We start from the raw sequence: 11155 nt of genomic DNA, 5'->3' as shown, positions 1-11155 counted from the left end.
ATCAAAGAAACGTGTAATTTGAGCAATTCAATTTTGTTTTCTCCTCTGTCCTTGCTATTCGGTGCCCAGTGTTACCGAGGTAGGAATGGAATGGTCAAAAACGTGGCACCATAATTTCGCGCGTGTACGTGATTGGCGTAAGCAAAAGGGGGGGAAAAATAACCGTAGCTTTACTGGAAGGTGCACATGCTTGTGTGCAGGCTTAGTTAAAAATATATTGTACGTAATATAAAAATTTTGAGACTGCACAAAAACAAAACAATTGAATAATAAATAAGTAAATTTGATTATAAATTATGTAAATTATTCTTCATATAGCATTATAAAAGCAAAAATTGCTCAAACCATTTTAAAACGCTATTAATTGATTGAAACGATGACATCAATCTGCACCCGTTACCGAGCTCCAAATGCGTAGTGTCCGCCTAAATACTCTTTGGAGCTTCTTCATAAACTCGGCCCCTTCTTACAACCCTTTAAAAAAATTAATAGTTTTATTATGCACTCATTTCCAACCATTCCGATGGGATTAAAGCACTACGGTTAGATAGGCAGTATCTGCTTAAGATGCAGCCTCCGACTACACGACTTCGTCCTAAGGAATATCTTTCAATTAGTTCGTTTATTGAAAGTCCCTTTTCCAAAGGGTTGCAGCTAAGAAGCTGACAGTGTGCGGCGTAGAACCTCCGTTAAGGAGCTAACTACTCCCACAAGAATTATTTTCCGCACACCTTTCATGACCGTGCGAGACGACTTACCTCGGGTACCATCGGTGACATATGCATACGAGATAACCAACGCTTTAAAGTCGACCGTAGATGGGACGAATCGAGCTCTTCCATTATTGTTTTTGTTTCCATTAATTTGGGCTAGGTGTGGCAAGTGGATTGTCCCAAAATGTGGTTTTGTGACGGTAATTAAAACACTGATCTTATCCTGTAGGAATTCGCTGGTTTTTACGAACCGAGCGGTACAAACATTTATGTATATATATTTCATACATTCAGAGAGATATCACAGAATTAGTCCTTATCTTACAGTACATTTAGCCTCTGCCACTTACGTTCCTCGCTAGCAATAACCCAACGTAGTCAGTTAGATATGGGGTTTAGGTTAAGGATTCCACACATCCCACACTGGAAGGGACAGTCGTCGGCCTCGTGCAGCTTGAAATGGGTACGCAACTCCTTCTCCTCCCGGAAAGATTTGCTACAGATAACACATTTGTACCGACATCGTCCCTTTTCACGCACACTTTCCTCGGCACCGTGCAGCTCTCGCCGGTGGGCCACCAAGGTATCGGGCCGTTCAAAGACGCAGCCACATATATCGCAAGCGAGAGTTTTTGACGCACTAGCACTATCACCGTCTCGTGCCGCCACCACCACTGTACGGCGGGCACATGCGTGAGATTTGTGATGGAAGGTGAGATGACTCAGTTTGCTGAACTGTTTCCCACACTCCGCGCAGTGGTGTTGAGCTTCGTCCCGATGGATTTGTGTGTGCCGCTGGAACGAGTTCTTGTACGCGAAGGTGCGACCGCACTGGCCACAGCAGTACTTCTTCTCCTTGGTGTGCGTCATCAGGTGATCCTGATAGTGGGATTTGAAGCGAAACGTTTTCGAACAGGTCGTACACTGGTACGCGTGGTTTCCCGTGTGCAGTTTCTGGTGCGCCTTGAGGTTACAAGATTGTGTGAAGGATTTGCCACATTCGTCGCACTTGAAGGGCCGTAATCCGATGTGCACTTTTTCGTGCTTCTTGAAAGCAAACTTCGATTTGAACGCTTTCTTACACACCGGACACTCGTAGTCCCGCTGCTCCTTGTGCAATTCCCGGTGGACCGTTAGAGCACTGCCCTGGACGAACGTTTTGTAGCAAATGTCACAGCGGAACGGACGTTCGCCCGTATGGATGCGAAGATGCTGTCGTAGGTTAGATCGTAGTTTAAACGTTTTTTCACACACGCCACATTTGTTGCAGTTCTGGCCCGGATGCTTAGTAGCGTGGTGCTCCCGGAGGTGTTTTTTCATCGTAAATCGTTCGTCACAGATTTCACACTGGTAGCTTTTCGATTTGTTTTTTTCCTGTTTCCGTACATACTCTTTCGTTGGTAGAAGTTCGACAGATTTCAGTGCATTCAACGTGTCAGTGTTGGCACTTGCTTGATCATCGCTCGAATCTTCCGTATTGCTCAAACCTATTCCTTCGTCAAAACTGGAAGATGAATCTTCTAACACTATTTCACTACTGATAGGAACATATTCCGTTGCATTTATTTCGCAATCAAACACCTGACGATCATCGTTGCACTCCGATAAGCTGTCTTCCCGTCTGATTTGCAGAAAATTCGGATCCCTCGGGTGCTGTTAAGAAATGTGTGGATAAGTTGAATATTTCACATTTTAATTAGGCCTATTTATTAAACACAAACTTTCTCGGGCTATTTTACTTACCAATTTCCCTGAATTGTTTAGCAGCAGCAGATCGTCCTTCATGATATGTTGCATCAGTTTTTCCTGTGTTGCGTTTTTCAACATCGTTTCTGGTGGCATTGCTGCAATCGATTCGACATCCTCCTCGCTTTCCATTTCACTGAGAGAAACGGTCACATACTCCAGGGAGGAAAATTGTACTGCAGGTGTGTACTCGACCGTGTGCGGAACGTACACAATGACGAGCCTAAGTGGAGGAAAAATGATTAGCAAATTATGATTCGTAATATAACTGCTACAAATAGTAGAAAGTGATACAAAATATCTAAAAGTTGCATTTAATTATTTAAATACATTAAAAAACTGACGTTAGTTGTTATTCTTTGTGTTCTTTATGTTGATTGTTTAATGTTTTTTTAATATACCGAGCCACAGTAAATTAGTTAAGTAAACTAGCTTATTACAGACTCATTTTTTAATGATATTTTAGCAAATAGATTAATCTTCTTCTTGGCTTAACGACCTTACAGGTCACGCCGGCCATTTCTGGCTTACTAGACTTATTTTACCACGTAGCCGGATAGTCAGTCCTTGCTACGGGGGAACGGTCCGGATGGGATTTGAACCCGGTCCGGTCGTGTGGACTGGCGCCGTTTATCACATGCACCACCGGACCGCCCAAATAGATTAATGTAGATATTGAATTCTTACAATGTTCCTATTTTGTAGTTTCCATTATATCTTATAGAATCTTCGAAAGCCTTCCTTCCATAGCAGACATTTGTGAATCGCTTACGTATTTAGTCTAATCTGATAGTTTCAAAATTACGTACTATTCAATCTTATATGCAATTGTAGTGCCTATTTGCTTCACAACCCTAAAACGAATTGATAAACGAGGCATCATGATAAACAAAGTTATCGTTCTGTAAATGTTATATGTTGGTGTTTCAGTTTTGGAATATAATTACACTTTTAGTGCTTGAGGTATTTTTTTGGTTAGAACGGCCTGGCCGTATCAAGACTTATTTTACCACGTATAATGAACAAAGGTAGATAAGTTAATGTCTATTTAGGGGTTTAAAAAACCGAAATGATCGACCGCCATGTCGCTCATTTCTCTTCAAAAAAAAATAAACCATTCGGAATTGTTGGACAATATGTTTAGAAGACAATCATGTTTTGAACTTTTACCTTTATATCTTATGACAACGAAAAAAAAATTCGCTTAAAAAACTAGCCTTAATATATAATCCTATTTCATTCTACACTTTTAATGTTATTAGTGAAAAAAATAATTTTAGTAATCGCTCGCTGGAAAATATTTGTATAGTTTTGAAAAGCTGTATTATCATAGTCATGGGTACTGCTTTAAAGACGTAAACTTATCCTTTGTTACCGTTTTACTAAAACGCAACACGTTACTCGTTACATCATGCCGGCCGGTGTCACATATTGCAACACCGTTCACCATTTATCCCCCATCGTCAGATAATTAACCATCCCTGAATCCGAATCTGCCGTTATTTGTGAACTATTTTTTCCCCTTTCAATCGTTTTGGGGGTGACAATAATAGTTCTACATTCATTTTCCTCATTCGTTCCGAATGGTTCCGGGAAGCATTTTTCATCTTTCTGCAGAAAATGATTTATGGTCACCAAGAGTGCCGTTTATACGCGTTCCTTTGCGAATGAGACATAATTTACTGCTGTCAATATGGCATTAGACGCATGACATTGGACTTCTTGCTGGACGTGAAGCAGCTAGCATATCGGATTCTACGCAAGAAACGAAAAACGACACCGGTATGTGTACTTCATCTTGGACGCTCAGGGGCAGCGGGCCACTGTCACTGTAGCACGAGACATAGCTCAATCGGTGCTTTTTCAGCGCGTCTGAGGAGGGTTGTCGCACTACGGTATAATTTGTTTTGCTCAAATATTCGTTAACAAATACCAACATGCTGTTTATTGCGAAGGTGCAAAGGGCGAAAGAAACGTTGGGAAGGAATAAAAAAAAAAACACAGGACGAAAAAAACTGGTCAGAAACAAATTGTCTTTTTAACGCACTTAAGCTTCCCTTTTTGTCCTTTACATTCGGCATGCTGAGCATCTAAGAAGTGTTGAATCGTCGGTTACTTGCCACTACCATTTCGCGGATTAATTAATCGACCTTAGAATGGGTAAAGGTGTTGGGGGTTGGACGAAAAGCAAAAAAACTCAGAAACACGCACAAAATAAAACAAAACGAATCGACCGCGGCAAACGTTAAAAATTTACGCATTTTCATTAAAACGCTGCTTGTGAGGCGTGCGGCTGTAAAAATGTAAATTAGATTACATCGCAGCTCAAGAACCAAATTCCGCACGTAAACCAAAAACCCATTTCGTTGTTCAATCTTTGAAGGGGTGGCGAGAGGGAGGACGATTTGTAGAGGAAATGACAATAGTACTTGGACCGGGAAAGAATTTACCTTTTGCTCTTCAAAGTATATTTTGTAACACGTAACTGGTCTGATCCGATCGGAATGTATCAGAGGATCAAACAAAAAAGAAAAAAAGGTTACTGCTTCTTCCCTTTGCAGTCTATTGCACACCGGAATGTAGGTAATGCATTCAAATTGACATTACTATTTCTTTAGGTTTTCTTTTTTTTCTCCCTCTGCTACATTTTAGTCACGTGACCGAAATCAACTTGATTACTCGTGGATTCAATGAAGGAAATCAATCGGTATCATTTCACGATACCAGATCCAGGGACACGGTGGAGCATCTGCAAAACGATTGCTGCTGAAACATCGATACACACTGTACGTAATAGGCTACGACTATTGGGGTAATGACTACGCACTTCGACGGCCTGTTTTACATTTATTGTTGCACTGCAAAAAACCCAAACGTTTGCAACATCACTCTTTCCGCGTGCTGCTCGCTCACATTTTCCCAAACGCTCTACCCCATAAACGGTTTTCGAACTTTGCGCTAAGGGTAACATATGCAAAATAAACGAATATTAACTTGGGATTACAATAATTTTCTTCAATTGTGAGGAATAACTCCAACCCCTCCCCATCCTGCCTGTACACGGTGAAACACTTGTTAACAATGTTCTTCCAAACGACCAGACCGTTAACAAATTCAGCTTATCGCACGCGATAGAAACGGCAACTTTTGGGGCAACTCGAAAATGGGGTGCAACATCGGCTGCTAGATCATTTTTCTCTAGAAACTTTTTTTCCTTGGTCACAGTTTGTGCGTTTTTTTATTCTTCTACTCAAGCTTCTCGCAAGAATGGCAATCACTTCGCACCGACTGCGTAATGCTATTCGCGCGTTTTATTGCGCTAGATGGTTAAAAAAGAGTGAAACAATTTATGCTCGAAATAGTTCACAGATGCTTGCCGTGTACAAAAGGAATACAAAAAAAAACGCATCGTTTCTTTTTCTCTTGATTGCCTAAATAAACTGCCTTCTTTTGTAAGGGTGCTTCAACCTGCAACTGGGGAACACTTCCTATTTAAACGATGTAAAGCCAAAGGGTCGGACATCTTCTCCATACGTGTAATCGATTTAGAGTGACTGATTTGAATGTGACTAATGCGTCTGTATCAATTGTGCATCAGTCGTGTACGAGCGACAAGATGCCTGCTTCCGTTTGGGTTGACTTAACAAATATTAAATTTATGGTTGTTTGGAAGACACATGTACATAAGACAATAACGTTCGCGTTCAATCGTCTACGGGCGTAAGCAGTGCCGCATGCAGGAGTAATGTTGATGTTCCTACACACATTTCCTTGTTCTCGATTTGCTGGTATGATTGGATTTGAAATTAGCATATTTTTGCAAAACATTTTTATACTGTACTTCTCTTTTTTCTTGTGTTTTTAAATTGGCCATGTGTTTAACGGGTTGGAAGGAAAATTAAATTAGCATTTTTAATTTTCTGTAACGGACAGCAAGGAGACACTGTTGAGATTTTTCTTTAAATAATCAAAAGCAATGTAAATTTACTGTCTAGGTACATTTTAGAACATAGAAAACATTTTTTGCATTTCAGTGTATCGTTTTTTTTGTAATACTTCGAACTAACTTGTTTTTTTTCTTAGAGGTTTTATCCATAAAATCTGTTTCTACTAACTGAAACTAACTTATGAAAATGAGACTAATGTTTGGGCCCTTCTATTTCTGAGTTTTCTTAACTTCTAATTAGTCGCAGCGGGATAGTCCAAAGGATAATTTTTTTATTTTTTGTTTTCATTTCAAGCGTTTTGTTTGCAAAACAAACTTTTTAATAATATTCTATGAGTTTACCATAAATACTGTATAGAGGACTTAGACATTTAATAGGTGGTTTTGTTTACAAATACATCACATTTAATTGAAGCAAAATTGCATGATCCCTTTTGTTGCCCAAGGTATCACGGTACAGGTCTCTTAGTCTTAAAGAATTTTTTAATAGAGGCATAAAAGGCAATGACTTCAAGTAATCAAATAAATAAATAAATAAACATATATAAACAAAAACGGGGGCGGCCCGATGGTGCATGTGATAAATGGCGCCAGTCCACACGGCCGGACCGGGTTCAAAATCCCATCCGGACCGTCCCCCCGTAGCAAGGACTGACTATCCGGTTACGTGGTAAAAATAAGTCTAGTAAGCCAGAAATGGCCGGCGTGACCTGTAAGATCGTTAAAGCCAAGAAGAGAAACAAAAACTAAAAAAAAGCTTTTACACGACAGGATGATTGTTGATGTTTGAAATAGAGACACTTAGTTGTAATAAAACCATTGCAAAGTTTAATACCATAACATGAACTTAATTAAAAGCAGAATCGCACCGCATGTGTTCAGTAATATGGATAATAGTGCTGTCAATAGAACTACTCTTTTCTATTATTTTATTCTTATTAGTTCTAGTAACTAATAAGACTCAAAGATTTAAATATTACACATATTTTTGATAACCTACAAACATTCATAACGTAATTAAATGTAACCCTCTTATCACGCACATCTAGCCGATTCCAATCACCAACGCTAATATCAATTGTAATGAAGAAATAATTCCTACCTATTACTACGATGCTGCTTACCTGCATAAATAGCAATCCCATAAAATTGTCTCATTAATTTCTGTGCATGGGAAATGCCTTTGCAAGGGATTAATGCAACAAATGAAAGAGCGTGCTTAGCGCGCGTACAGGCTCTAAGTGACCTGGTGCAGTAAACGATGTTATGTGTTTTAGCAATGAAGGGTGCCACCTTTAGCCGAAAACGCCCCACATCTGTGGCCGAATCATTGTGCTGTATCGGTGTGTGGTATTTATTCGAGATTCCCTTATACCCGTGCATACCGTATACATGCAGTAGTAAGTAACCTGTTAGCAGCCCTGTTCCAACGGGTCGTGGCGAAAAATGGCTCACTCTTCGCTCATAACGTAATTACGGGAGTGGTATTACACAAATTGAGCATTTATGAAAATGAGCTTCACTTTTGGTTTGGTTGTTGGGGGGGTTTTATTTCCATGAATAGAGGGAGAATACATGGCACAAAATGGAACGTCGTATGGGTAGAAGCCGAGCGGAAGCTGTGGACCATGAATCGATTGTGTTTACGACGGAATGTCAAAGATTTCGTTAATGTCCGTGGTAAACCGTTGATGGGGAAAAAGTTTAGCGTTTCTCTCGGTACCCTGCACGTGTTTGGTTGTAGAAGCAAGCGTGAAGAAGCAATATGTAAGGGGTAGCGTTCTGCGGTCGCCCTCCTTGACAGGACATGAGAAGCCAATGTTCCAATCATAGCTGTATTGTAAATTGTACCATTGAACCGACCAAATAAACCGCCACAAGCTAACAATCAGTGATGGATTATTGAGCATAAAATAGGAATAAAGTTGCTCCTCTGCAACAAACGATGGGGAAGTGAAAGTGATGCGACGAGAATTGTCAGTTCATTCTTATTATTAAAACTGTCACCCACAGCAATATTGACGTTAGGGTTCGAAGCATCGATCATAATGAGAAGAAGAACGTTCAATATAAAGGCAATGATTTTGACCAATGTTATTCACGGTTAGTTGGATCGAGAAATCACTTACAGTTTGAGACGTGCTGCCAGTGTATCTGAACCAAACAGTAAATTCTAACAAGCTGCCGGGTGTAATAGGTGTTGAATTATTTTTAACGTAATTCTTCATCGCATTACATTGTTCGTATGTTTTTTTTTTACATCAACAACTAGGTATGTGAAAAACGGAAAACAATTCGATTCCCTGACAAAAGTTTACACTACATGCAATCCAATACGGCTCTGGTCGTAACGATGACTATATAGCATTACGATCATCAATTTTTCTTACATACAAAAAAAACCTGATTGCTTCGGGTTAACCGCATCATACAAACTTTCCTTCCTGTACCTTATGTATTGTAGTACTCGATTTTAAATTCCTGCGTTTTGTAGCGTTTTTTGTCATTTGCAGTTCAGCTTCTGGTGCATGCTGTGGCATGTCGTCTGGCGACTGACGTTATCGTGTGTTCTTTTTTTAAGTTCTCAATGCGCGCTATATTGCGCAAAACCTGTTGTTCGCTGACAGGCCAGACCGCCGCAAACGATCGCAACCAGACACGAAAATTGTGCTGTTCTTTTGCCGGTTTGCCCGATGATTGCTTGTACTGCGAAAATCTGTTCGATTCTTGTCTCGATATTCTTCATTTGATATTTCGTGATTGATTTCTGTAAAATCAATTATGTGCCGATTTAGCCAAAAACAGCACATTGTTTGCCTGCTAAAGTTTGCGAACGAATGATCATCACCACACGTCAAAGGGTGTTTGCGTTTTGTGTATAATTTTGAATTGTAATTATTGGCATATTTTTGAACGTGTCTCGTGATTTTTACTGTATAATTAAATATGGTATAGAGCTTTCGCTTAAGTTCGACGTTTATTAGGTTGTTTTTTTTAAACAGACAAATAATATTTTATTGAATCAAAATAGTTGAACCAAAACAGTTTTTCACTCAAACTTACGAATTCATTTTAGTAGCCCGATTTTTTTTTTTGCTGCGTGTATTCCCAAAAGCTCTGACTCTGAACGCTACTTTATTGAACGTTGAATGGTATTCACTGCACTCCAATAATCATAATATTGATAGATGTCTTGATTTTTAAACACTTCTTTCTTTTCCCGATAAGGAACTCGTAATTTTCACTACACAATTTTCATCACACAATTTGTCACTTTGCTACAAAATTGCATTCATATTCATGACATCAAAATAATTATGCTTTTTATTTTCCTCTCACACAAGAAACACTCTCAAAGTAAATGTACACTTGTAATGTTTGTAAAAACGATTCACTTTTCACTTCCATCCGGTTAGCACTATCAGCAACTCATACAGCACGCACATCCGCTGGCAACAGCGACCAGTGCCAGACTGGTCTTCATTGTTTATGCAGCACATGCCGCCACCGTATTCCGTACAATACCCGATTTTTCTTTCCCATTGCATTGCCCGATGCAAGATGCGTAAGAACGTGGAGCCACGCTACGGAAATGAGACGACGAGCTTCTATCTGGTCAACACCAGTTCCGCGGTAGATGAATAAGCGAGAAAAGCAATACATATTGGGAGGAACGTCTCACGGGAGACAACAGGGCGCATGTGCGGTATTTCTTGCTTTTTGCTGCATCCACTACAAATACGGCACCGACAGCGGAACAGGTAGAATGTTAAATACATACTTTTTGTTCGAACAGGAATTCCTTCACTGTATAGGAGATCTCATTTCAAGTTATGTGCAAGCGGTGCAAGGCAGCGCGAACATTATGGAAGTTTTTACGGAAAATTTATGTAAAAATATAAATTTACAAAAAAAATGTTTATTGACTAAATGGAATGTATATTTATCTTCGATTAAAATTATATGCTCTAATGGAATTATGTCCACTCTTTCGCCATTTAACGCTTCTTGAACACGAATTTTCAGCAAAAAAAGTAATAGTGAATGCAAATTTATATATTCGAATAATACGGGCGTGCAAGTTACAAGTGTACGAACTACGATTTCCCCAACTGTAAACATTTTACTGTGCAGCGGCTTCAACCAATCAGGGCATAGCAAACGAAGGGAAGTGTGATTCCGCTGCAGCCAATCAGAGCGATTGTTTCGGGTGAAGCAGCAAAAAACGGTTAGCAATAAGCATACGACAAGAATTTTTAAAATGTTTTGAATGGTACTTTAAATTGCAGTTTAATTTGTTCTCGTCGAAAATTTTTACTATAAAAAATGTCAATAAATGTTAAATGAGCAAAGCATATTTCGAATAAACATACACTTTCAAAATTACTTCAGAATTGTTGAAACAGATAGAAAATTTACTACATATCAGCTATTCTTCATTTAAAATCATATAGCTATAATTTATTTACCTCACAAATGTGTTTTTTTACAAATGTGAAGTAGGTATGTCAAATCCGAGCAATTTCATCGGATTTAGATGAGCTTGTAACGGGTTGTAACATTATAATATTAGATGAAAAAGTAAGTGCCATTAAGTAAACAAATCTATTAAAAGAAAAGCAAATCAGTTTCTTCGTATGTAGCATAGTTACCTTTTTGTGGCTTTCTTTGACTTTATTTATCCGTAACAGGATAGTCAGTTCTACGTACGAGAGTAAAGCTGTAGTAAGTAGCTGTTTAGGCAAGGTAC

The 11155-nt window shown here is 39.2% G+C and overlaps 1 protein-coding gene across 1 annotated transcript; it reads right to left on the bottom strand.

Moving 5' to 3' along the window:
• Window positions 1–931: 931 nt before the first annotated feature.
• On the bottom strand, window positions 932–10842 carry LOC125768715 (zinc finger protein ZFP2-like). The gene is made up of 3 exons (XM_049436753.1): window positions 9469–10842; window positions 2457–2682; window positions 932–2366 (listed from the first exon to the last, which is right to left on the bottom strand). The coding sequence occupies exons 1-3, from the start codon at window positions 9474–9476 to the stop codon at window positions 1092–1094; spliced, it is 1509 nt and encodes a 502-aa protein (XP_049292710.1). The 5' UTR covers window positions 9477–10842; the 3' UTR covers window positions 932–1091.
• Window positions 10843–11155: the final 313 nt, after the last annotated feature.

The sequence above is a fragment of the Anopheles funestus genome, chromosome 3RL (assembly GCF_943734845.2).
Source record: "Anopheles funestus chromosome 3RL, idAnoFuneDA-416_04, whole genome shotgun sequence".
Taxonomy (NCBI): domain Eukaryota; kingdom Metazoa; phylum Arthropoda; class Insecta; order Diptera; family Culicidae; genus Anopheles; species Anopheles funestus.
Note: the sequence above shows the minus strand (reverse complement) of the source record. Positions and strands in the feature narration are given on the sequence as shown.